The sequence below is a fragment of the Cygnus atratus genome, chromosome 15 (genome assembly GCF_013377495.2).
Source record: "Cygnus atratus isolate AKBS03 ecotype Queensland, Australia chromosome 15, CAtr_DNAZoo_HiC_assembly, whole genome shotgun sequence".
Classification (NCBI taxonomy): domain Eukaryota; kingdom Metazoa; phylum Chordata; class Aves; order Anseriformes; family Anatidae; genus Cygnus; species Cygnus atratus.
The window spans coordinates 7,843,989-7,870,960 of NC_066376.1; the positions used below are offsets into that span (position 1 = coordinate 7,843,989).

The 26,972-nt window shown below is 39.5% G+C and overlaps 3 protein-coding genes and 1 long non-coding RNA gene across 8 annotated transcripts in view; 1 reads left to right on the plus strand and 3 right to left on the minus strand.

Annotated features, from left to right (window-relative positions):
* Positions 1 to 4,213, minus strand: part of CYTH3 (cytohesin 3) — a 50,771-nt gene extending 46,558 nt beyond the window's left edge. The window contains exon 1 of the mRNA XM_035548934.2: positions 4,054 to 4,213. Coding sequence (XP_035404827.1) covers positions 4,054 to 4,084 — 31 coding nt within the window. The 5' untranslated portion in view covers positions 4,085 to 4,213. The remainder of the gene's footprint in view (positions 1 to 4,053) is intronic.
* A 58-nt stretch (positions 4,214 to 4,271) lies between these two features.
* LOC118249371 (uncharacterized) lies at positions 4,272 to 26,269 on the plus strand. 4 transcript variants are annotated; one of them, XR_004779032.2, is made up of 6 exons: positions 4,272 to 4,635; positions 4,746 to 5,019; positions 6,913 to 6,995; positions 7,671 to 7,805; positions 17,678 to 17,762; positions 26,120 to 26,269. It is a non-coding gene; the product is annotated as an uncharacterized LOC118249371 (long non-coding RNA). The 4 variants fall into 4 exon arrangements; XR_004779031.2 differs by lacking the exon at positions 26,120 to 26,269 and adding an exon at positions 18,296 to 24,694; XR_004779030.2 differs by lacking the exon at positions 26,120 to 26,269 and adding an exon at positions 24,348 to 24,694.
* On the minus strand, positions 11,993 to 24,833 carry LOC118249370 (uncharacterized). 2 transcript variants are annotated; one of them, XM_035549241.2, is made up of 3 exons: positions 24,033 to 24,833; positions 12,903 to 12,960; positions 11,993 to 12,818 (listed from the first exon to the last, which is right to left on the minus strand). In XM_035549241.2, exons 1-3 carry the CDS (start codon positions 24,831 to 24,833, stop codon positions 12,802 to 12,804), a joined length of 876 nt encoding a protein of 291 aa, XP_035405134.1. In that variant the 3' UTR covers positions 11,993 to 12,801. The 2 variants fall into 2 exon arrangements, with proteins under 2 accessions (XP_035405134.1, XP_035405133.1); XM_035549240.2 differs by having other exon boundaries at positions 11,993 to 12,821.
* On the minus strand, positions 24,870 to 26,582 carry LOC126913492 (small integral membrane protein 10-like protein 2A). Its single transcript, XM_050713921.1, has 2 exons — positions 26,303 to 26,582; positions 24,870 to 24,946 (listed from the first exon to the last, which is right to left on the minus strand). The coding sequence occupies exons 1-2, from the start codon at positions 26,486 to 26,488 to the stop codon at positions 24,926 to 24,928; spliced, it is 207 nt and encodes a 68-aa protein (XP_050569878.1). The 5' UTR covers positions 26,489 to 26,582; the 3' UTR covers positions 24,870 to 24,925.
* Between the last annotated feature and the right edge of the window lie 390 nt (positions 26,583 to 26,972).

A 26,972-nucleotide genomic window follows, 5' to 3' on the forward strand; every position in this document is an offset into this window, starting at 1 on the left:
GGCTCAGAAAAAAATTCACGTGTTATTGCAATTAAGATGCCCATTTTCCGATAGCATTATAAATAACTATTATTCATAATTACACTGTAAATATTAATATGTTTGGAGCTCAAAATTAAGATCCTATTGAACCAACAGGTAGCCTGTATAAATGTGAAGTAGGTTGAGCACGGAGAACTATTTATTTAAGCAAAAAGCGACTTAATGTGAAGCACTGCTGGCTAACAGAAGACATTTATGTTTAATTTTGTGCTGTATCCCCAGATCTGCTCTTTTTCCTCTTCCTAGAATCCCTACATGTTGTTAGTCTAACACTCAGGTGCATTTTTATATTCTTGGCACTCCCCCAGTGTTATTTAAAGCTACAAGCCTTCCTCCAAAGAACTTTTGGGACAACTTTTTAAAACCACCAGTACAAGTTATCCACTTTGATGAGTCTGGAGTGAAACATGTTTAACATTCTTCTATGCTAAATAAATTCTTTATTTCATGAGTTTCTTTTAGTATAAACAAAACATGCAGATTTAGTCTCAAATGCAGAGCAAACATCTAGAACCATGCGCAGGCCACATGGATTCTTCTGTCTGTAACATCTACCTTTGAAAGACACAAGAATGCGCAAAAAACAAAGCAACAATAACAAAAAAAAACAGAACCGGTCTAGAGGTTACTGCCTGAAATTGAAATAGATATCTCTATATATATGAAAATCATTTTTAAAAACATTTTTTCTAAGAAGAAAATGTTTTTTCTTACATTTAACAGATTTTGCCTATAAACGTGTAACCGCATTGCCATGCAGAAGAACAGAAGTCATCTTGCTAAATTTGGTTTGGCAGCAAATCTATTCTTCTGAGTCTTCTGCAAGACGATCTGGTCTCTTGGTCTAGTTCCTCATGAGCGCCTCTGCATAATAGAAATCAGAGTGCTACTTGGCACCGTCACTGCAAGTTGGGCCAACTAGCACAGCCTGGCAACTGAACTGCTCTAACCCCCCAAAAAAAGCTTCACAATTTGGGAATAAAGAACAGAGTTTGGGGAACAGTATGGAAACTTCACTGTCACAATCAGTGCTATATTTTTTATGTTTGCTAAGTTGAAACAAGATTTTAACCTTTTTGCATGTCTGTTGAGAGCCCTTCATGGAGATAGGCTCAAAACAAGCACACACACACGTCACTACGTACTTCATTGTGTAGGTTTTTCCAGGCAGACCAGCACCGAGTTGGATTTCGGTGACCACGAAGCAACTGCACAACTCAACTCAAATCCAGGGAAACAAAGAAGAGTACTATTCCGGCCTGCCTTCCACACACCTGCTGCAATATTCAATGTAAAGATCTCGGTTCAATGGTACCAACCCTGTGTAACAGTAAGCATGTTAGAAAAGCCTCAGTCAGATCACAAAACATGTGATTTTAAACCAAGCGAGGAGAGGGAGGGGGAGAAATTTCCTGGATCAAGTGAACCACAGAGATATTTTAATCAGAACACAAAAGAAGGCTGAGACAAACACCAACTGACTCGGATCATATCACATCAATAATCCACGCACACAGCCTCCACTGAAATCAATGGGAGGTTTGTGTATAAATGGCTTGCATAAAATAAATGCATGTCCCCATTTAGACTCCAGAGAAGAGAGAAAACACTGAGAACAATTCCCGTAATTAACATTTCTCTTCTGTCAAGTGTTTCTAAAATAATAAATCCTAGCTTTACATAGCTCCGCTGTCATTCACAGTTTTTACAAGAGGTGGCAAAATAAGTGACCCCATTTGACAACTAAGGGAACTGAAGCATCAGATGCAAATTACACAGAAGAGCAGGGCAGCAGGCAGAACTGAACTGGGAATAGCAGTTTACCTTCTGAATCACAGTGTAATGTCCTAGATATTTAGATGCTTATCTAGATCAAGTCTCTAATTAGGGTGATACCATGCAGTCCTCAAATAATTGTGCACACTTCCTAAAGTACCTGTGCATATCGATAAGCTCAGCTTTATGAGTCTGCCGGTCAATCATGTGAATTTTTGAGCACTGGAGGTGTCCTGCAGAGGTTCAAATGCTGGGCAGCCCTGCTCAGACGCCCCTGGCAGCCCACGACTCTCAGTACTTAGTGGCACTAAAGCATTTTAAAATTGGTTATCAAATCAACACTTTTCACATGCTTTCTATTGTTTAGAAAGAAGAAAAAAATGACTCTTAATTCAAAACAATTCATTAGCTGGAAATGATCTAACTGTGTTCCAAACTGACTGTGTTCCGTAAGAAAAAGCCAGACAGGATCTCTAGTCAGGAAAAAAGTTCAATACTCACAAGAAATTAGTGTAAAACATTAAGTACTGGTTGAAAAAAAAAATACAGTCTAATTAGTCTACGATTGTTTTACAACAAAGCCAAGTAGGAACATAAGCTATTCTGTTCTGACATAAAAGCAACATGTTTATTAGTGATATAAAGTTATAAATAATAGTTTCATTTGCACTTTACATGAAAATCAGATGTCTTCATCCACAAAACCAGCCTTCAGAGCAATAAAGACCAGCTCCGCCCGAGCTTCCATCTTTTTCCTCCTGTGAAAATGCAACTCTGAAACACTTAACACTTTCTGAAAGATGATTCTCGATTCAGCAAGAGGTCCACTTGGTCTAAGCCTTGCACATGAGCAGGTACTACTACATTACACAGGGCTCATGCCAACAGCAGGCACGGTCATCTCCCTTTACTACAGATGCAAGCCCATAATGCTGTGAAAACTTATTTTGAGTTGAGCGAATTTTCTGACCTTTACAATTACAGTGTTCAATTGTCCCCAATGACATTTTTTAAAGGAAGACTGTCTTGTTTTGTTATTTGGTTTCCTTTTTCTGATTTTTTTTAAAGATTTAAGCCCAACACTAACCAAGGGACAGAGGTGCCTGCTAAGAAATGGCCATGCTTACAGACGACTCCTTGAATTATTTTTCTGATTCATCACAGACTTTTTTTTCCAAGTTGTCAAAACAAACACCACACCCACTTGATTTCCGAGTTCTGGGTAATTATATTTAGGATTAGCAATCACCGTGTAACTATTAATCATACAAGGCTTAGCCATTACTTTACCTATCTAAAATAAAGCAACATGTTCAAACGCGGGCGGTTTAGTGCTTTATTCAGGAGAGATCCCCACCACTCTTCACTCCGAACCATGCCACTGATGCAGACAGCCATGGTCGCAGCAGCAGCAGTGAATATAGGGCCACAGTCGCAGCAACAGCAGTGAATATAGGGCACAGCATTGAGCCAGTGCCTCTGCCCCAGGGCAGGACCGGCTGCTCCTCAGCACCATTATCACTGGCGGCACCCAAGAGCTGAGTGTTTCAGACACAAGCTTTACAAACGCGCTCACACCACGAAAATCACACGAGGAGAGCGGGCTGCAGAGCTGCAGATCCTGGAAGCCGGACGGTACACAACCCCGTCTCCCAACGATTAAGAATTGAGACTAAAAAAGCTCCCCCAGGACGCGAGCCCTGACTTTCTAAAGGCAGGTTTTGGGAGCACTCACACCGCTGCCTTCAGGCTCGGTTCACCTTGTTCAAACTGGCCGAACCACTCCGTGATTATCACCGAGCCGCCACGAAGACGACACACACACACTCGCAGCAGCCCTCACAGAACATAATTGCCCTTTTCACCGCCCGCTGCCAGCCGCGTACTTTTCCCCCCTCCTCCCCAGCAGCTGCACCGGGGCAGCGCAGCGATGTCGCCGGGCGGGAGCGGAGCCAGGAGCGGGGCCGGCCCCCGGTGAGGGCCGGGGACACAGGGCCGCTGCCGCCGCCCTCCCCACTCCGTGCCCGGCTGCCGGAGCCTCCGGCCCGACCCCGCCGGCCATGGGGCTCCGAGCCAGCCCCCGGTGGGGCCGCCGAGCACAGGCGCCAGCCCCCGCACCCGGCCGCGGTCCCCTTCCCCTCAGCGCCCGCGGAGCGGGACGGGGGAAACGTCCCGGGCTCGGGGCTCCCCGGCCACGAACGCGGGTGTCCCTCCGGCCCCCCCAGCGCCACTCACCGCCGCCACCCCCGCCGCCCTCTTCGTCCATGTTGGGGCCGCAGGCAGGGCGCTCCGCAACGGCCGCGGCTGAGGGAGGCCCGGGGCTCGCTCCACCCGCTTGGCGCCTTTCTCGGCGGCTGCTCTTCCTCCTCCTCCTCCGCCCAGCCCTACCTCAGCCCCGGCGGCAGCCGCCGCCTCTGCCCAGCCGCCCGCCCCTCTCATGTGACGGGCGGCGGGGGGAAGGCAGGCCCGGCCGGCTCTCTGCCGCCGCCCCCCGCCGCCTCTCCCCCTCAGGGGGCGGCAGCTCGCCCGCCGTGCCCCCCCGGGCCGAGGGGCCTCCCTCCTGCCTTCTCCCCCTCTGGGTGTTCCCGGCAGGTTTGGCCTGGCGGAGTTGAGGCCACGCAGAAGCGTTCCCCGGGGGGCGACGGTGGGAAGGGCTGAGGGGAGCCGTCGTGCTGGGTATCGGTATGGCCGGGGTGTCTTCTGGGCTCTGTAGTAGCCAGAAAACGTCTGCAGAGTCGTTCCAAGGTGTCTGCAGAGCCGCAGAAGTCGTTCCAAGGTGTCTATGAGGGAAAAAGGTGACAGGGAGATGACAAGAAGGTGAGGGGTGAGAGCTGGGCTGGTGTCACACTATCAAGGGGGACGAGGTGGGTGGAAGTGTCCGAAAAGGAGCCTGAGGCTCATGGTGTCTGTGCTCGTTTCTTTTGCAGTCTTTCTTGCTCCTGATGCTTTGGTCTGCTGCTGCAGAGATGCTGTATGCTTCCCCTGCTGCAGTGGTCATGAAGTTTTGTGTATAAATGGGACTGCTTCATATGCAGCAAGGGGTTTTGCCTGGTATGTATCGTCTGTTTTGGTAAGGGAAAAGATTTGCCTGCTTACGGATCTAGGACTCAAATATCTGTGGGATTTCCTAAGTCCTTGCTAAAGATCGTCGGTGCGATACCACAGTGGTCAGGATATCAGCTGCCTCCAAAGTCTGTAAAGGTAAGCAGAAGTGTGCTGGCACAGACCAGTCTTCCTTCCTTCCCAGGCACCACCCCGCTTTACTTTTTAAAACCTTTGGTGTCAAAATTTTATTCAGAGAGGAAACTGGGGGAGGAAGGGGTCAGCCAACAGGAAAATATCAGGGTTTTCATTTTCCTGTTGTAGGCTGGCATGGGACAGCATACTGTCTAAAAAGCTGTGTCAGGAGTGCTCACCTCTGGACACCACTGCTAATCGGTGGCTGTTACATCCATCCCCTTTTGCTGAGGGCTGAGCTTTGGTTCTTACAGCTGCTCTGGTGATAAAGCATTTTACCTCAGCGAGAAATCATAAATGTCGTACGCCTCTAAGATACTCCTCTGTATTTCATATTTTAAATTAACCTTTATTATAACTTTTATCAGTTAGTGTATAAAAAGGAGATGATTACATAAAACAGAAGCATTGCCTTGGTAGGAGATTTATTTTGAAATGTGTGTCTATGAAGTGAAATTACAGAATGATTTTTAAATAAATTTGAATGCGGATGAGCTGACAGTGGGTTCTGAATATTTTTGCCCACTGAGCGGACTTAATTTACATTAGAGGGGAATCTGTTTCATGAGAAAAATTCAAATTTTATTTTGATCACAGATTGTTTGCTTTCATTTAATCTGTGTTGTTTTGCACATTTATATAAAATATATTTCATTCTGTTCTTGTTTTTGTTTAGCAGTATCGTTTTTCCCTTCCTGTATTCCATTATAGCTTAATATGCTTTTGATACACAGAAAATTCTACCACAAAATGAAAGCCCAATCATTAATTCTTATAGCAGAGAAGAGTGACCCATGGTCTTCCTCCCACTGGCAAAATTCCAGTTGACTTCAGTGGAAGCAATACTAAGGTTTAAAATTCTCAAAATTAGTAGCAAAGATGAAAATGATGTTGTGATGCAAGCAAGATGAGAAAAAAAGGATTGCCCCAACTATAAGTGATCAGTTGGGATATTTATATAAACTTCATGCTGAAATCAGATAAACTTGTGAAATAAACTAAATGTTCTTTATTATAACCTAATTATTAACTTGAGCAAACAGTTATATTTCCAGTTTTTTGCCCTATTGAATATGTAGCTTACGCTATTGTAGGTTTGAAAGATATATCATTCAGTATCCTCTCAAGGAAAACCTGTTCTTTCAGTCCTGTTTTAGTAGGATGACTTACCAATGATACGAAATATAAAAGAGCATTGAAATTATAGTGTCTTCTTTAAGGCTGTATGTCTCTTTTTAAGATCAAAATTGTTACCTTACTATCTGCTTTTCACATGTTTAACTTTAGTCTGTCATGTCTGGCTAAAAATCAAACTAGGGCAGAAGATTTTTTGAAAATGTACAGAATAAACTAAAGAATTACAGTCATAGTTCTACAGTGTAATTAGAGTGCTTCTACCATACCAGAACAGCTCTGTATTTTTTGGTAATTCAACAATAACATTATTAAATACTGGGCAGTTCCCTACCAACAAAGAAGCAGATGCCAGATAACGAGACAGGTTACAGTCTCAGCAAATTTTAGGATGCACTCCAATAAAGTATTTCTTACTCATGTGAATAATTCTCTCACATCTACTTTGTTTTCCTGAACTTTGATCATTCTTCTGTTATGAAACATATCGATTTTATTTTTCTCTCTGTGTAAATAAGGGTTTCAATCAACAGTTTTGTGAAGATTATTTGATCTTTTTTTTCTTGCTTGCCGTCCCTTCTGTAGTCATAGCTCTATTTTTACCACAAGTATGTTTTGCCAGTTTTATATCCACAAGTCTAGCCTTCTGTGTTGGAAGAACTTCATAGTCTGTCATTCGTGTAAATAATAGTCTAATAGTTGGTCTGTTTAAATTATTTTTAGGGGAAAATTGGGCATTCTCCAAAAACTGCTGTTGGCAGGATTGATTCCTTGATGATAAATGTGGATATTTGCTGAATTTTCAGGTAATATACTTTGCCTTTATTCTCCTTTCTCAGATAGCTTAGTGTCTTTTTTGATTAAGTTTCCACTAAGTAGTAATTTATCACATTGTGTTTCATTTTAAGGGGTCAGGAGCACATCTGTTATGACATTTGTCGTAACACAGAGAATCAGTGAAGACAACTGAATCCCTTACATCATATTTTTGTGGCTTAAGTGACTCATTAAATCTTGAGCCATTTTTATGGATTGCAATTTAAACCAGACCCCAAGTGATAGTGAATGAAAATTGCTCTTCCCCCCCCCCCCTTTTATATATGTTTTTTAATAATTGAAGAATTTAGGTGTAGGAAAGCCCAGTTGGTTATCACATCTTTTCCTCAGCGTGAGACGATTCCCTTTTTTCTGGATTACTATTTATCAGTTAATGGAAATTCTGAAAAGAATCTTAATTATTCATCTTCAGTTTACTTGTAGAAAGAAATATGCTTAATCTTACCGTGATAAGTTTCCTCTTTCAGTAATGTAAATGTTGCAGTGATGTAAAATACCATTTTGTGATTATAGATTTTGTAAACTTCTAATTCTAATTTCTAAACAAAAGCATGAACTATGGTGGTGTTCGTTACATGAATTACAACAGGAAAGTAGATGGTAACATTATATATTAAATACCATTCTGAATTTTCTCAACACAGAAAGAAATAAAGAACCTGCCATTGTGCCATCAGGCTGGATGTCAGTATCTTACACAGGGAAATGGAATAATGCATCTTACTGTTGGAAGGAAGAATCTGAAATTGTATTTGAGGAGGCAGTCATCATGCATGCAGGTAGTCCCATTTCATATGTTCAAGACATCACTAATTGGCAACTTTTGCTTATTGTGACTTTGTTAGACTTGATAAGAAGGATTTTGTAGTTACCTTTAAGGAGACAAGTTACTCTTAAAGAGCAAGCATCTATACGCTTTTAAGAATACATTCTTAAAGAAAATGGATGCATCTTTTAAAGAATATACATACATCTTAAAGAACATAGATGTTGTGCAACGTTTTGTGTACTAGAATTATTTGATTGATTTTATTGCTCACTTAGATGCTCACATGGTTGGAAAAGTGGTGCAAGCATTTCATTTCCTGAGACAATATCTTTTCTGAGACAGTCATCGATACTCAGCTGTTGTATTAAAGATTATTTCTGTGTAAATTCTAGACGATCAAACAACTTTTATTTTTTAAGAAGCAATGCCTGATAGTTTCCAGGAAGGAAGGTCTTAGTCCATCACCATGTCTTTTTTCCCTGTTTTTTATTTATTTATTTATTTATTTATCAGTACTTGAATAATCTGGTATTCTTGAATCCCTAAGGCAAACTCTTTGACTTCCTCTGTCTGGCAGATGGGTTTTAGTCATGTATTGCTTCTCAAAATGTTTGTGCTGTCACACACATCATATTTGTCTCAGCTGGAAAAACACGTTTATAGAAAATCCTGTTTGCTGGTTGTCTTAATGGTTTCGAGAGTGCTTGCACTTTTCATTTAGTCCAAAAAAAATTTTACATGTAAGTATTTTATATTGCTTTGGGGAACATCAAAGCTCAAGCTTAGCAAGTAAATCATATTTTATGAATGGTGCTTTTCTGTATGGATAGGAAGCTTATTCCCCTAAAATAGTCGAAGAAGCAAAATTAAATGCTTGTTTAAATGCTTGTTTTCTGAAAAATTTATGTGCTCTTTATGCAAATTAACTTCTAAATCACATCCTGATTTTTATTTGTGACATATTTCAAATTCCAATTCTTGACATATTTTTAGGCTTTTTTTCAACACTTCTAAATGACTGTAATCTATTCTTAGCATCAAATACTACTGGTTTTGGAAGTCATTGCTGGCTTCCATTGTGTAACACTGATAGGGCCACTGGTGAGTGATTGAGCGAAGAACACCAGAATGATCCAGTGAGGAAAGCCAAATGCATTAAAAACCGTGGAGGTCCACCAGCTCTGTAAGGCTTACGATGTGAAATACACTAAGTGTTAGAACTTGTTCTACCTGTATTAATTATGCATAGTACTAGAAACAAACAGGATGCTTTTGAGTATGAAAGCTGTACCTAAAATAACAGAAAAAGATGACTTGTATTCAAAGCATCAGGTCTGAAACAGACCAATAGTGGGATTTTGTATAAAACTTGAGGGTTTTTTTTATCTAAGGGAAATGAAAGAGCTTGATATAAAGTAGTTCTCCAAGGGAGAGCGCACTGACTACGGCCACGCTCTGTTCTCACCCTGAGAAATAGCCACAGTCTGTGAATTCACCTCTGCTGGTAATTCCAACTTGAGGTGGCTGCAAATATTACTGCGTAGCGCTCTTCAAAATCCCAGGCCTTGGTGAGACTGGAAGTCCTAACTCATCCTACCCTGGGAGCTGTAGCTGGCTGCAAGCCACATATGAGTCCTGCTCTATCTACATACACATGGCAGCAGTTGAAGGATTTATTGTAGTAATGCTGATAACAGGGGAGGCCCCCACGGTTCCTTCCTCCCCGCCTGGAGAAGCCTGCTTAAACAACTCCACAGTGTAAAAGGGCTGGCATCCCAGCGTACATATGGCAGCCAAGTGACAGGCTGGACTTGCTCATGACGTGCGATGTTAGAAGGGTTAGACCAGGTGCTCTTGTTGATTCACCAGCGAGCATCTGAAATGCAATTGCATATCTCCACGTGAGCTGGCTCAAATCTGGCTTTTGGCAAGTCAGCAGTGCACAAATCTGGGTTTAATAAGTATGGAACCATAAATTTAGCCAGGAGTAGGAACTGTCAACTAATGATGGTGATTGTTAGTGCCCTCTTAGCTGTTCATGTAACTGTTTGGAAACCATGCTGTAAATCAGAATACTCAATCCAGATTTTAAAAGTTCTCTCTAAAATAATAATTTTCAACCTGTATTACTCCATTGATCAAGTTTACACCACAAACAATTGAACTGGCAGAATTACAGTGCCAGTTGTTAGACTGTGACACACAGGTGGTGTCAAAAGAAGGCAGAGTGGTGGATAGTTGTTTTGTCAGTAGGGACAACATCCCTGTATAATCCTAATTTTATTCCGAACCACAGGCTCTCCATCAATTTCACTTTCTGATCCCTCATGCTCAGCCCTTCTCCAACTGTACCTAGAGCCAGACTATGCTTGTCAATACCTCATCTGTGCACTGCTAGATCACCTAATGGTAGTAAATTGATCCAGATCAAATATGAGCATGTAATTGCATTCTTGTCAAGATCAGACAGCTGCAAGTCCCAATGTTTAGACCACGCTTTAACCTGGCTTTATAGTGGCAGCTGAAATACCAACTTTAATTTAAAATCAGGGGTAAAACCACTCTTTACTCCTTGTTTTGTTTTTTCCTAAACGAACTTGTACTGTTGGGTTAAATATGTCCTAAGAATTTTGTGCCACGTGGCCATCCAAAAACTGAATTTAATGTAGCATGAAATTGTAGTTGTGTACTGGTGAGAGTGTGCCTTCAGCTTCTCTTGTACGTTATTTTCAAATACATAGCTCCTGATGAGTCCAGAAGCAAAGGGAAAATGATTCCTCGTTAAATGGTGGTGTGTAGTATTTTAAATTCTTACTGTCTCTAACTAAGAAAGGTCCCTATTTATTCCAACTGCTGTAGTTAGAAAAAATATTCAAAGTCTGAAGCAGAACAACACTACCTAAATCCTTTCCTTCTCGTGTCTCTGCCCACTATTTTATTCCTTGTATGTCCTCATAGATGTAAGAAAAATCCGGTACTCTTCTGTATCAAAGCAGAAATGTTTTGGTATTTTCTTGCCATAAGAAGTGTACTTCCAATTTAAAAAACAGTTCTTCACCATAATTGTCTTTCTTGTGCTGTATTTCTCTTTAAAGTCTTAAAGAAAAACTGTCTCTAAGTGCAAGATGATGTTAAGCAAGGGAGAGTCGAAGTTAAAACTTGGCAAGCACTAAAACAAAGAATTTTTCTAAGGAAATGGTGGAGACGGGTCAAATTAATTCCTGATGTAACTCCATTTACCTCAGTGCGGTTACATGAAGGATGAATTTGGTACCTTATGCCTCTGGGGTCAGAAAAGGATTTCTGTGATCTCAATCAGCAGTATAAAATAATCATTCTTAAGAAACAGAATTGTAAATTAAGCCTGATAGAACTGTCTCTGTTATTTTTAGTCTATTAATATAACTGTAAAAGAACAATAGGTCTAGAGAACAACAAAAAGGGCTTCATAAAAAGACTAGTACATGATGATTTGCAGCCAACATCCTCCATAACAGTTTGTGGGAAAAAGGAATTATAACAGACTGTTAAAATGGGCAGTGACATCAGGGACAACTTCCCTTTCTTGTAAGTTCCAAAAGCTTTTCTCTAGTTTGCTGCATTGCATCTTCAATTTTTTTCCTCCAATCTCATTCTTCTCCCCTGACCATCTCTAGTTCAATTGTCCTTACCCTCAAGTTTCTTTTGGTTCCACTGTGTGCGCAGGGATCTCAGGTCTCTCTGTGGCTTCTCACTGCTGAGTTAATCTAAATTCTTCTCTTCAAGCAGAAACATTCAACGTCTTTGGATGGAGAAGGGAGAGGTGTTTGGCCTTTGCCCTAATTTCTTTTTAGATTTTAAATTTCGATATGCTTAAATTTGATGTGCTTTAAAGCAATGTATTTGCACTCTGAGAACCCAGCCTCCATGTGTCAATCTGTAGTGCTCAAATATAGCTATACCCAGAGATTACTTCAGTTTTAAAGCCTTGTTATGAAACATCAACCTCTGCCTCCCCATCCCACTCTCAAATTGAGGAAATACTTCTAATAGCAATATGTTAAGATCTTTCCATAGTATAATGTAAAAAAAAAGCCATGTAGTACATTAGTGCAATTAAATTGAAATCAAAAGTCTGTCTTTTTTATCCTTACCAACATGCAACTGTCAGTTTTAATACAGAGGAAAGGATCTATGTATACATGCATATAAAAGATGTGAAAATACAAAGGCATTTATTGAAAACAGACAAAACCAGGAAGATGATAAAATAGTAGGAGGAAGGGGCCTCAGATATAAAAACTTGCTTTGTATAGCAGAATTTATCACTAAAAGCTAGGGTTGGCAAATTGCCACACTTTAGATACAATAAGCTATGTAATGTAAAAAAAATGCTTGACAGTACAAAATACAGTAGATGCATTTGCAAAACTAATGTCCGACCAAGAAATTCAATAAAACATTTTTTGAAGTTTTCTTTTTTTTTTATGTGTATCTTTAAAAGCTTAATTATATTTTCTAATCCTGGAAATCTCAGTTGTACAGATGCTAGCTCTCCTCTTAGGATATCTGCATCAGGTGTACCATTCAGCAGGATATTGAAAATTTCCAAATATCCAAATTAAAAAAAGATGATGAAGATGCATTTTGAAAGTAAATTTTTGTTAGCCAGAACTATTGAAGCATGTTTTATAGAAAGATTATTCACATTTTAAAATATCTACAGTTTTAATCCACAAAGTACTCAGGTAAACATGTACTGCTAAACATTTTCAAACTGGATAAAGAATATTTTTTCATGCAGAATATCTTTTCCATTTCCTTATTTGTTTCTGGGAAAAGATCCAGAGCTTTAGGAAATAAGAGGACACTTATACCAGAAAGACTTGTCATGTAAAAGTTTTTGAAACCTGCAGAGAACACTACAAAAACATGAGAATCTTGGGTATTTAGTTCAGGTATTGTATCAGCTTAGAATAAATGAGCTCTCTTCCGCAAGGACATTTTCTTCCTCTGGCCTGGCAAGGTCAGAATTCTGGTCTTCCTGCTAAAAGAGAAACCATTTCAGTAGATGATATGGATAATGAGCACAGCTAAATTCTCATGACTAACAGAATCATGCCCTTACTCTCTATTCCCATCTGCAAGGCTTTTCCAGAGCTCAGCATGTATGGAGGATACCAAACCTGAAAAACAAGATGGCAGATAACTACAGTTAAAACAAACAGATAATTTTTTCAACATCTTCAACTGATTTACAAGATAGACTGTTACCTGAGTACTGCTCATATTCTTAAATAAGGTCTCTCTCACAGCAAAAAACTTCTGTAACTTGTTGACAGGGGCTATTATCTCCTTCATAGATTAAATCATTCCATGAAGTATTTTTAGGCAGTTCTTGTATCTGAATCTTCAGCATCCTGATTGCGTCTACAGAATTTCAGATTTACTCTTTATGAAGAACAGTAGCTTGGCAGTTCTTTTTCTAGGTGCTGCTTGTTCCCTGAAATGGCCTGGACTTTCTGCATAAATTGTACAAATCTCTCCATTCTATAAATGTACTTCTTTCTGCTTTAGTAAAGCTGAGATACATCATTATAAGTTAAAAGGAGATAAATTCTTCATTATTCTTCAGCTAAAATAAAAAAATGCTTAAAATTATTAGAGAGGAGATAAAATTGTTTCTGCTAGGTTATGAAACTGCAAATAATGGCAGATACATGCAGATAAAGTATTTTTCTCAGAAGTCTAAACTTATAATCAATTAAAGATACTGTATCAGAATGCTGACCATGGGCAATAGGAACTAGTAAAGCAGTAGCTTTATCACAATGGGCTTTTGGAAGATCCACATTAATTCCACAATAATGCAACAGAAAAGAAAGGTATGCTTTTATCATGCTTCATGTACGTTGAGGAATGTATTTCCATTCTTTGCTACCAGACTTCTAATAATTTATGGAAAGTACTTAAAACTTAAGCAGAAATATACTCTTGAGCTAGAAAAGTATTCATGCATGTGTATATTTATATGTAAATATATGTATGTCTATATACATGCAGGCAAAAAAACTACAATTTCATATTTTATGCTAATGAGACAGTCTTTTATCTCTAGATCATAGGATTAGAGGCATTCCTGGTTGTGTAATGAGCAAAAGACTCTCTGAAGGCTGTTACAAAGCCAGCGTGGATATCCTGCCTTGGTTCCAGCCCAGTTTTGAACAGAGACATGGTGCTCACTTTCAACAGCTGGTTCTAATGGGAACTCTTTCTCGATTCCTTTACAGACCCCATTTACAACACACGAGGAGCAGACTCCACCTCTAACTTTGGAGTCTGCCTGAGTAAAATCATTTCTCCTCCCATTCTGCCAATCACCAGCAATTGTTTAACACTTCTGTAGTACTTCTTAAATAAAGAAAGCCACAGCTAGTAACAGCAAATTAAAAAGATGTCATCAACTGAAGTAAAATTCTCCCTGAATTACTGAATTTACTGGAAGCTGGGGTGTCTTCTTTTGTAAGTGGAAATTGCAGGGAGGCACTCTATTATTGCTGTGCCTATGTATGCGTCACAGTTGCAACACCCTTTAGGATAACTGGGAGAAACTGACTGGGGGATTCTTCTTTACGATAAGAAGCCATTTATAAATAGAAGAAGAAATTATTACAACATGACAGTGTTTGTCAGATTAATTTGAAAGCATAATTTGAATAAAGATACTAAACATTTTCTCTAACTGCAGCACCAATGTCAAGCAGCTGACTTTAAACAAAATAATGCAAGAGACAGTACATCCTAGGTGAACAATGTGTGAACAACAACAACAAAAAAACTAATACTCTAGGAAAGAAAAAAAAAGGTTACATTTACTCCGCAAAAAGGCTATAACTGTATTAATGACTGTGTGCAGTTCATGTGAGATTATGTAAGATTACAAACCAATATTGACTAAAGCTATGTAAAAAATGTTAGCAAAAGTTATCAATTTAATCATTCAAAGAAAGTGCCAAATGATACCATTTTATAAACTGGAATTCCCAGCAGTCTTCTTTGTTTTAGAAGGCCACCCAGTGTGCTCTAACTTTGGACATTGCGTAATTTACTTTTCTAATTCTCAGCTACTAAATGCTGACAGTGTGTTTCTAAATAATACATTTATTTTAACAGTGTTTTTTGCTAGGAGCACACTATTAGGAAAGTATGCAATGAATTTGAAACCACCTCAGACGCATGGTATTGTATCCATTTGAACCGCTGGAAGGGTGCACGTTGACTCTACTGTCAGCAGGCCTGGACCATTAACTTAGCCTAAATTTAAGGACATTCCCAAAAAACGCAGGTCCTGACCTCGTAGTTTGGTTCACATAGGGATATCCTCATGCTTACAGAGCTCTGATTAAGTCAACAAGGCTAGGCATCAGTACTGATCCTGTGTGATTGGATTACAGGATTAAAGTTGTGATTTGTCCTACTAAAACCACTTTAAGTTACTTAAACAGATAAATACAACTATCAGATTTCTAATTGATTACACTTTCCAAAATGAAAAACAAACAAACACCTTGCTTGCTTCACATTTTTAATGAACTACTTCACCTTCCTGTTTACTTTTTCATAAGGTGTATCTAGGGCTGGAAAGATAACAGAAATAACAACTCTGAGGGAAAAATAGTACAGGTGTTATTTTGCTTTCCCATGAAACTGATATAAAATACTTTTGCTTTTTTATTCCCTCTGATCCCATTTCCAGTCCTTATTTAAGTCCATCCCCCCGTGGCCCCTGTCCCGGTCTGTTTGACAGAGTTCTCTCTGTAAAGGAAGGTCAGCCCATATCCAGGTTGTCTCATCTCATGCTGTAATTCACATTCCTCATCCTGTGTTCCTGGTGAAAAGATTTATCAAAAATAACCAAGGATACGTTCAATGCTTTTTTTTTTTTCTTCTTTTTTTTTCTTTTTTTTTAATTTTTTTGTTAGGCCTTCCCCTGCCCTGGGTTTATTCCTTGCCTCTCAAGCTCTTACATGCTAGGTTGAGAAGAGTTGTCCTGCATATGTCATTATCTCTCACAGCTAGAGTATCTGCTAGGAGGTGGAAATGCGATTCCTTCCCAGGCAGATCAGCTGCTGGATTTGACAAGCACGTATGAGTAACAAAGGCTTACCAGATGTGTTTTCACTGATAAAAAGCATTCTTTTATAGTAACTATAGTAGCAATAGCAATATCCAAAATACAGTTGAAGCTTTGGACAATGCTATTTCAATAGGGGCCTTTAGAAAAAAGCATTTCCTATGTGGAGGAAAGACAGACTGCTAAATAATCCATTCAGGAACAGCTATAATGCCTTGTGGATACTTTATGAAAATACATTAGAATTTACTGTAAATTGAACAAGTAACAAAGAAGCTTGATGAAGCTTTAAAAAAATACAGTGATGAAAATCTCTACAGACTTCTGGATTGCTGTGATTGCAAAGTAAACAGTTTAGCTAAATAGAACTTAGAAGGTACAGTTACCAACTGCAAATGCCTGATTATAAGCCAGGAAGAAAAGTGAGGAAGAACTCTGAAAATCATGTTTGACAGTGACAACACAGACCACACAGTTATTATTTCAACCAACAGATTGTAAGGAACACATACCATATATCACAGTGAAGGACTAAAAGCCTGCTATAGTCTGCACAGATGTTCTCCCTAAGCAAGCAGCTAGAGAACAGAAGATGAAACCTGACCTAAAAGTGACCTGAAAGTATACAAGCAAGCCCTTAGAAAGGTGCTCTACTTCATCATATGTTTTTTTAATCTTAAATACCTTTATATTGTAGGAGAGGAGCAAAGGGCAGAAATTGGAAATGTTATAATTATTTCTAACTCTGGAACAAGTCATACGTGCTTGCAGTCATACTTGGAATGCAAGGCTTAAGATCTGAAAGGCAATTTATAGGAAGCTCTGCTGTAGAAAAGATTTTTTATTACAAGAGGCCAGACAGGAACACTGAGCTCAGAAGGGTCATTTGTGAATAACTTCCAGCTTAAGTGATTAAGGGCTCCAGCCACTAGCCCGACCCACCCCTCCTCCCCACACACATAAAAAAAGGCGTATCAGAAACATCCTGTTTGTCACTGCTGCTGGCTTTTTGTTCAATGAGCAAGAGGGGGGAGCATTTGACTTGTGTTGGTTTGGGGTTCTTTGCCCTTAGGGATACTTTTAACAATGCATAATACTTGAAAGAATTCTGAAATATTGATTTTTTTTTCTTTGAACTATAAGGTTAAAGATAAATACATTTTGATATGCATAGAAAGCATTTATGATAACAAATAAAAGCAGCACTTCCTAAGGCTCAAAATACCGATAATGTGCTTTACAAGCATGCTTGACAACAAGATCCTCATCCTTTTTTTTTTTTTTTTTTAAATGGAAGGTAAAGCATTTCAAATACCTTTCAAAAACCTTCTTCTAAAGAGATAGGCATAATTTCATCATTTTGTTAAATTATTTTATTTTGGTTGATTTTTTATTTTAAGCTGCTATCGTATCTGCCAGAAAAGACAAGAGCTAAGAAACACACTGCAAAGGTGAAGGATGTATGAGTCTAAATTGCCAATTGGTTCCTTTGCCAATTTCAGATTCACATAGAGGAGGTCTGTGCTCCTCTACAATGAGAGCTCTATTGTGAAGTGCAGAAAGAGGATTGATGGCACTCTGTTAACTGTGGATGTCTAACCATATGCTAAAACCTCATGGCACCTCCTAGACTATTAGATTTATTACCCCCCTTTCTTTTTTCTCACGTTAAATTCATGTTTTGAGGGAAAAGACACTCAACATTTACCATTAATAGTATGTTTGAATTTCACAGCCATTTCTTCAAAGTCAATATCATTTCTTTTCAGAATGAATACTGCACATAACAGTAGCATGTTTCCTCAGTATTGTCACTTACAGCATCAAGGGACCCTGAGAACAACCAAAAAAACCGTAAGTTAATTATGTCTTTTGATTCCAGAATAAATCATCCGGTAGCAGCTTTCAGTAGGGAGATCTGAAGTGTGAAGGTTTTCTGGCCATTTATTTTTTACTGCTCAACATCAAGCAGAAAATAAATGTTTATTCGACTCCTCTAGTGTCACTTTGGTCAGCAAAAGCAGTAAGTCTAGCATTTAAACCCTTAGGAAAAACATGCAACAGTATTATCCTGACTTATGCAAGAGAATTGCTGTGCATTTTCTACATGTTTATCATGGTTTTCTTTGCTCTTCTAAAATGAAACTATGGTGCAAGACTAGACCTAGTTAGTAAATACCTTGGAATTAAATTCACTGTGACTGGTTCATTAAGGTGTGTCAAAGAAAAAAGTGTAAAAAGAAGGCCAACCAATTAGCATGGGTTGCTAATATGATATGATTAAGCTACCCTAGAGCTCAGCTACCATATTTCCAAAGCCAAGCATAAATGCACTTGTTTTAAAGGTTTTAAATGTTTGGTATGTGATAAACATTTTATATTGTCAGGAATAGGAGCTCTTAAGTTATATGCACATCTGTACACCTGACTGAAAGATCAGAATGAGGAGCAGCACAACTAGCTCTTCCGCTGAGCACAGACAAAACATCTTTTTTAAAAGACTTTTATTCGTTTTAAATAGCTTGATAAAACCCACCAATCGGTATTCAGAGTTCAATTGTAAACAGTTACAGTAATTTACCACTGTGTACTGATTTTGTACATTAAGCTATTTGCAGTGACAATCCATAAGACAGGTCAAATTCATCATATTTATAAACTGAAATGCACTGTACTAAGATAAAACAATGCCATAACTGAAAATATTCAAAAGACTGATGTTTAACTCCCTCCTGTGGTGTAAGCAAGCAGCATCACAATCGGCTCCTGGCAGCTTAGACAGCACTATTATTCAAAAGTCTGTATTCATTGCATTAGGACAACAGATTTCAAGTTTGCTATGGAAACTCACAAGTTGAAAAGTGTTATAATAAATTTCTAAAATACATACAAAGTTGTAAACATCTTTCTCTGGAACACACACAAAAATGGTTTGTGCCAACCTTCTCTGTCTCCCACACTGTAATAAAAAAATAATTAGGCCAAAGACCAAGGCCATGGACTAAAATTGCTTTGCATGGGTAACATCACAGTTCACAGAAAGTATTCTAGTGTCAGCATTTAAAATTAGTGTCACCAGCAGGGAGCAGAACCCATCTTAAAGGAAGTTCATGGAACACTCATCTACTGATGAACCAGGCACTAAGCAATAGATTTACCTATTTTTAGTAACAAAAGCTTAATTACATCCAGATATTTTTATATTTGAAGAAAAGGTGAAATTGACTACAAGCAGAAAATAGAACATTGCTACTTGGAGAAGATTGTTTTTTAACCATTTTTGCTATCAGGTTCTAACTATATAGATCTTGCACAAAAAGAGATTTTCCAAAGAGACTATAATTGAGACTATATTGAGATCACACAAACACATAGGATCATTTCAAGGCAGATTTTTTTTTTCTGGAAGTCCCTCAGGCCATTTTCAAAAATGTATTAGTTTTCAAATTGATTTCGGCATTAACAATGAAATAACTGTTTACTTGGTCTGAATCTTGTATCACAAATTCCAAAAAGACTAAGATCATTGAGATTTTGGAATTGAATACAGAATTAATTTCAAAGTACACACTAATACGGCTTACTTAATGCAGGGTAATAAAGAAGGATAGCTTCATTCTAGCACATCCATATTATTATTCTTATTTTCACAACAACTGCCAGCAGGTAGATGATCTGTGTCCTTGTATTGAGTATATGAGCTGATCATAAATATTAACATTTTCATAAACAAGTTGTTTGTTTGAAAGTTCTGTCAAGTGCAGCTCCTCACTGAGGATTAGAGGCTTTGTAGTCAGAGATACCAAAAGGGAATTCATCACAAGTATTACAAAAATCCTAAATTTTTTTTTTCCAGTTATTGACTGTGCATCACAGAAACAAGCATCAGGACACATTTTGTAATACACAGTCTAGAAAAAAAAGTTTTAAAGTATTAAGAGTACATTCATGTGATTTTTTCAGAAAGTTATGCTATGACTTAAAGTTTTGAAGCTAGTGTAACTGTTTCTTAAATTTCAGCCTCAATGTATTTGATAAGCCCTAAATCCTAGCTGCAATTCTCAGCTGACAGAAGTAAACAAACTTAAATATTAGATTTTAATCAAAGCAAGTGCTTTGTTGGGAAAAAGCAGAAATATATCACACTGACTACTTACTGTTCTGTAAGATATACCACTTGCCATACACCCTCATGCCAGACTATGGATACTTGCATCTTGATGTGGTTACTGTCAGTTTGTTATTCATTACAGGGGAGCATTTCTGAAATTACACAATTTCAGCATATGCTTATGCTGAGGAATGATGTGGAGGGAAGAGAAGGAAAACATAAGTAGGATCAGGCCATAATTAAAAACAAAAGGAACAACTTGACAATAAGCTGATATATTGGGGAAGTAAGTACAGATTTGCTTCTTCCAAAAATTAAAAGAATGTATACTTTTAGTATAGGTATACACGCACTCCTTAAGGAGGGGCAAAGGAGGAAAAAAGGAGGAAAAAAAAAAGCAAACTTTGGCAAAGTTTAAGAAACTGCCGTCTTTGAAGTTGTAAAAAAAAAAAAAAAAAAAAAACAATAACACTGAAGAAGCAAGAGGCTAAAAACTGTCTACAGTTAAAACTGTCTCATGGTGCATGAGAACGCATACAAATAGTTTCTATGATTGCACTAGCTAATACCACACTGCGAATTACAACATCATCTCTACTGAATTTTGCATTGTAATGTCAAGAAGTAAATAATAGTTTGCATAAGCATTCCAACATCATACTGTGATAATACATTTTTATCCACATGCAGAGCTCTGTGCACATACATTTAAAAGTATATTATTTTTTTTTTTTAAAGCAGTACGCCATATAGTAAATTTCCACTTAAGTGTATGTTTGTGGGAAACTATTAGGCAGTTCTCTAAATATTGAGTATTTTTGTTGTTTTCTAATGACAGAAACACAAGTTTCCTATGTAGTACTGGAGGGATCTGGACACTGGTCGATGAAATTTTAAAAAGCAAGAATTGTTTAATAGAAATACCCCTTTTCAGCAGCAGTAGAATAGCAGGACTTAAGAGGAACTGGAAATAAGAAGGCAACTCCCGGTTCAGTTTAAAGATCCCTTGCCCCTATTAAAAGTTATTTTTCTGTACTATAATAAATCATCCAAAAAACATTCTCAACCCTAACAACACATTTATTCAGAAAAGCAATTTCCATATAGAACTTAGAGGCCACAAAATTCCATACAAACTGGTTCTAAGCAGAGACATTTTCTATCTTTTGAGATGAGTTGATAACAAAACATTTGTGGAGAGAACAGTGGCCTAAACCATATATTGTGTTTGATTTATATACAGTTTCAAAGGATTGACACCCTTTTGGTTTACTATTCTCCCACTAGAGAAGAAAAAAAGCCATTTGAGCATTGTCTCTGCTAGTCAAACAGTTCTATTAGTGCAAGAATAGTGTTTCCCATTTATGGCCTCCCCATGCTTAAAGTGCAATATATTACATGAGATTTCAGCATACCAACCATCCTTTATTTGAGTTTCAGAAGGAATGTTCAAGTTAGAAAGTTACCTTTTAGGCTTCAAGCAATAAAATCCAAGGCAAAGTATATAAGCTATCTTAAAAATGGATTAAATCCACTCACTTAAGACATTATTTAAGTCTTATATTCAATATACATATAATACACAAAAAATAACATGTCACTTAACTGTATTGTATCTGTATTTAAAGTGATCCTGTATTAAGTAATTAAAGGCCACTCAATGCAAATTTTGTTTGAAACAGGACTATGTTATCTGGACTGTGATACATAGTATGTTTCAACATTCCGAGATTCCCACCTGCACAGGCTTATCAATAATGAGACAGCCCTTGGCACCCCACTGTACACACAGTTAAATTCTGATTAACAGGTGGTTTCTCTCATTTTTCCTTTTTTTTTTTTTTAATCACCATTAAGAGTCAGTGTGTTAAAAACTGGATTAGTAACTTTATGCCTTCAGCAACGCCTCTTACCTGTTAACATGACAATACTACTTACAATCTTTTGTTTTATGTACCTGTGGTTCCCAAAATACATGGTTCCCAAATGACGTACAACAGGGAAGAGAATCTTCCAGGCCATACTCTTCATCTGAACAGAGGGGGTTCTAGGCAAATACAGGTACAACCATACCAACAGATTCTCTAAATAGGAAGTTCAAGAAATCAGTTGTGGATTCAGGACTATGTTTGGGTGCAACTTTAAAAACAAACAAACAAACCTCACCATACCCATACCAGAAGATGGTATTTCTTTACCTGTGTAGCTGCTTATAGAAATTAAAGATGCAGTTGCACATTTCTGTTAAGCAATCAAGCCAGCTTAAACAGGCTCCAGCCCCAACCTCCACCTCCATTCCTGTACCCACAGCTCTGCCAGCTGTTAAACATACAGCAGGGTTAAACTGTATACAGACAACAGTTCACACCATAACTCAAATAAGCCACAGACTTTTGGGGAAATGTCTTTGTTTCTTGTGTTTTGGGGAACCACATTACCTCAGCAATCTTGATCCATAAATGCTTGCGTTACTACCACTGCAAGAGTGATAAACTGCAGTAGTGGAGATGGGGCAGAAAAGTATGAACGGCTTGACGAGAAGGAAACTATTACTGTCAAAATAATTAAGATACATAATGCATTATTATTTTGAAGTTTCTGTAGTTTGTGACTAGAAGTCACATAGTCAGAAGTCTAGAACTTTAACAATTAATAAAAATACACACCAGGGAAAAAGTTATTTTTTTAAATTAAAGCAAATGGCTTTTTATGTCTTCTAACATCCAGAAGAAATAGTCAACCAGTTGGGATAAAAGCACAGCATGCCACCTAACACAAGAAGTAGTATACCTTACTTTTAGCACTCAAGTAAGGCTTAGAAAAAGATATATCCTCCAATATCTCGCCCCATAACACTGCTAACCAACATCTCATCTTCATAATCAAGGACTTTTCTATGCTAGTATACCAACACCCAAGCAAACATTAGAAACACTACTAGCTTTCCAGGTCAATACAATTCAAACTGAACATAACATCATCACTTTGTTTCCAAAGTGAAGTAGGCTAGATAGTAAAAATGACGTGATGTGTCAGCCACTGGCACGAGTTTACTCCGCATTAAATCCTCACTTTTAACTCAGACTGAAGAGTTAGCTGAAGACATATCCTAAGCCATCACATCAATACCTCCCTCTTTAGGGACGTCCACAGAGCGCACTAAGCCTATATACTAATTCAGTTGTTGAGAATTTTGGACACTAAGTTCAAATTTTGACCTACTGCACAATGAGTTTCGCCATCTACGTGTCCACAGGATCGTATTCCTACAATTTCTTATTCACAAGCAGCTCTATTGATTTCAACATGCTTGCTCCATTGTTTGCCAAACCCTGTTGTCAGAAGTCTGTCCCAAAGCCAAAGTCAGCAGGCCAAGAAATGATTACTGTGCCTCAGTGATAACAATCACTATTTCAAGGAAAGAAAACGTTCTCTTAAAAAATTATTTATAGTGTGTCTATTGTAGCCCAATAAAGCTCATGAGATCCTGCTTAAGTTAGAGCAGTATCACCCTTGAAAAGGAACACTGCTGAGAATTATGCCATATTGAAGACCACCACCCCAACAGCTTTCTGATTCATAGTGTTCTAAGGACTGATACATTAGTTATGGTTGATTTCACACTGGGAATTCAATTCTACAAGCGGGAGTTTGGTTGGAAATGGTTGTAAACAGTAGCCAAAGTACTCAGCAAATACAAACCCTTAAGAAAACAAAAGGATCTGTGCTAAACAGTCAACTTGAGTTCTAGTCTAGTGTTAACAGGACACCTGCAGAAGTCCCAGAAAGTGTTGAGATTAAGTTCGTTCCAATCAGAGGCAGACATTCTGTGCTAAAAAAAAAAAAAAGCCTCTTATTTCAACAGCCAGTTTTACCAGCAATTACACAAGTATAATTTTTACTTTAGCTGTCTATCAGTAAAACCTGAACTGCAACCTTGTCTCCAAGTGAATCGATTCAGTTTCTATTAATGTTAAAAAATAGTAACTATTAAAATTTTAGTATGTTTTTACCTTCACTACTGCATACCAGAGACCTGCTAGTGCAAAAGCTAGGACAGATATTACTAGCTGTATGACGTGAAAACTGGTAGTCACATATCGTACACTTGAAAGCATTGTCTTATATCCAAGTGGTTGCTCTGAAGTAACAGGGCTTAAGTAACAAAGAAAAATACACGATTTCTGGTTGTTTAAGAGTCCCATAGCATAATCATTCAGTGAGGCAACTGGAACAGAATAGAGATCAGTAAGCCCACCAAACGCCGGCTCTTCAAGAAGTGCAAGCTGCAATTCATTCTCTGTGCTGCTTCTCACTTCTAATTCCAGAAACTGCAGTTCTTGATTACACTGCACCTTTCCCAGCCATGCATGTGCAAAACATACAAAGTTATCTCCTGGGCAGCTTAAGATAAAGTCTGCAGCAAAACTACGAGCTTTCTCCAGCCAACCCATTACTGAAATATTAACGCAGTGAGAAATCCCATCAAGCCTGGCTTCCCCAGAAGAAAAACACAGACAAAATGAATCTTTCCAAGGAACTGCTGGACTTGAGTTTCTCCCTGCTGATTCACTCAAACTCAGAGGCATTTCTTTGCCAACATAAGGCGGAGGTATATTAATAAAGAGAGAACAATTCCTGATGTTAAAATAAAATAATTCTTTTTGTAAACTGCTACTATGATTCTGAGAGTTGTTCAACACGGAATGTACACGTGTCAGGTGAGCTGCAGCCTTGTGATGATCTGGGCCACTGTCACATACTCTTCCTGGGTTTAAATCTTCTTCCTTCATATTCCTATAGAAGACAAACATAGCTTTGCTGTTTCACAGCAGAATGAGCTTGAAGAGGAACGTGACTGACTGTAGTTGCAGCATAGAGTGCAAGCAGAATAACAAGTGACAAGTCAGTGGATCTCAATATGGACCTAGGGAGAAAGAATACAGAAAGTTATTACACTAATTTCCCACCCAGGTTTTTTTTTTCTAAGCTCATCCCACAAGAAAAGAGACTCATCTTTTCTCTAGCTCTTAGTATATAGAAAAATAAAAATTCTTTAACATAAAGAGGAGCCCAAGTGCAGAACTTAAGAGTAGTCCAAACAGACAAGTCACCCTGAAGACTGCTTTGAACATATCTAAAGGGGTAGGAGGTGTACCCAAATATAAACTTTCTTCTGTACTTTCAGTTTAATGTTACCAAAAAAGAGTTAGTAGCAAGCAACAATGTGAGTCAGCAAATGAGCAGCTGTAAAGATTGACTGTGTAACAGCATGATTTTCCCTTACCAGTACAAACGCAGACTGTAACTGATTAGAGACTTAACGTTAAAGGCAAATATTAAAGTCACGTTCCTGTAAACAGAAGTACATGCTGCAGTCAGTCAGAGACAACGCCGGAAATCAGGAACGTGGTGTGAACAGCTTCCCGAAGGGAACTGGCCAGACTGGCAGTTAGAGGACACTGCTTATACTGCAGCCAAATGACAAGCTGATGGTATTACAAGAGAACCATTACGTAGCAGCATAGATAAGAAGCAAAGGCGAGGCGTTTTTAGCCACCGAGCTTATTACTATGCCATGTGTGTAATTTTTGGCAGCGTGGCTCAATATCAAGCTTCAGAATTGCACGACAAATGCGTCCCAAAAATAAAAATATGAGACACCACATTTTGACCTCTTCCCTCTCCAGCGTGCCTTTCACGAGTCGCAGGCTGCAACCAGCCTTATCTGTTAGCACTCGGCCACCAGCCAGACGTCAAAACTTTGAGCACAGTTATGTTTACGAGCAGAGAGCAAGCGCCCAACCTTTGGCTACATCAGATGTCCATAGCCTTCTTCTGTTGCCAGTTATGTTAAAAGCAAAGCTTTCATTTCAGCACCAAACCAATAAAACTTCCACCCTGTGAGGGATACCAGGAATGTCTTTAGGTCAAAGCTTGTTTAGGGAGCCCCACGTTTTGTAGAAGACAGGAGAGACATTAAATTTGAACTGTCATTTTCATGCAATTACGTTATTACTTAAAGCTACCCCTGCGTTCTCCCTGCTTGAACTGTTCTTGGCTTTAAACACATCATTTTATTAGGAAATTATTTTATCAGGCGCCAAGCACACGACACCCGAACAGAAGCGCTCCCAACCCAAGCTAAGGATGCCCTCAAGGCGAGGATGACTCGGTAACGAGGACAAACGTGAGGGCGGCACACGGGGGCACAGGGGCTGAGCAGGGAGCAGCCCCAGAGCAAGGTGCCGGCCCCGCCAGCCCGGCGCCGCCGCCCACCCACCTGCAGCCGCACGTTGAGCATCATGGAGGCGACGATGTAGAGGTACGGGAAGTTGATGCGGAGCTTCCAGGCCAGGTCGAAGAAGATGAGGAGGGTCCTGGTCAGCCCCTTGCAGAACACGCCGTACGACCTGGCCACTGCCGACTGGGAGAGCCTGGCAGCCAGGGCGGACAGCGCCGCCGCCATAAACCCGCGGCCCGGCCCCGCCGCCCGGGCCCCTCCGCCGCCTCCGCCGCCGCCGCCACCGGGTGTCAGCAGCGGGGAGGAGCCCGCCGCCGAGCGACGTGCGCGCCGCCGCCTGCGTGCTGCCGCGTGCGCGCCGCCGCCTGCGGGACGGGGCACGCGTGCCTGAGGGCGGCGCGCGGCCGTTGGGCCCGTTGGGGCGGGCGCGGCCCCTCAGCTCCCTCAGCCCGGGCACCACCCGCCGCCGGCCTTCGGGTGTTGGGAGCCCCCGGAGGGTGGCTGGGGCTCCTCACAGCCCTTCCCAGGCGGGCTGGAGAAGAGAAGCCCCAGGGCTTGGCTCGCTGAACCTCCTCAACGCAAATTAGTGGGCTGTCTGTATTGATAATGATTTTTGCTTGTTTTGCCCCCCCCCCTTTTTTTTGTAATTCTGTTCTTTATGCAGTTCGGCGATCAATTCTGAAAACCACCTATTTCCACAAGGAAATGC

Coding starts and splice junctions, on each gene's coding strand:
- LOC126913492 (XM_050713921.1), bottom strand. CDS start 26,488: ATGGCGGCGGCGCTGTCCGCCCTGGCTGCCAGGCTCTCCCAGTCGGCA. Junction 24,947..26,302: donor TGCTCAACGTGCGGCTGCAG/GTGGGTGGGCGG, acceptor CTTTCTCCCTAG/GTCCATATTGAGATCCACTG.
- LOC118249370 (XM_035549240.2), bottom strand. CDS start 24,833: ATGTTTGTCTTCTATAGGAATATGAAGGAAGAAGATTTAAACCCAGGA. Junction 12,961..24,032: donor TCTGGTATGCAGTAGTGAAG/GTAAAAACATAC, acceptor CTTGTTTTTCAG/GTTTGGTATCCTCCATACAT. Junction 12,822..12,902: donor CTTGCAGATGGGAATAGAGA/GTAAGGGCATGA, acceptor TTTCTCTTTTAG/CAGGAAGACCAGAATTCTGA.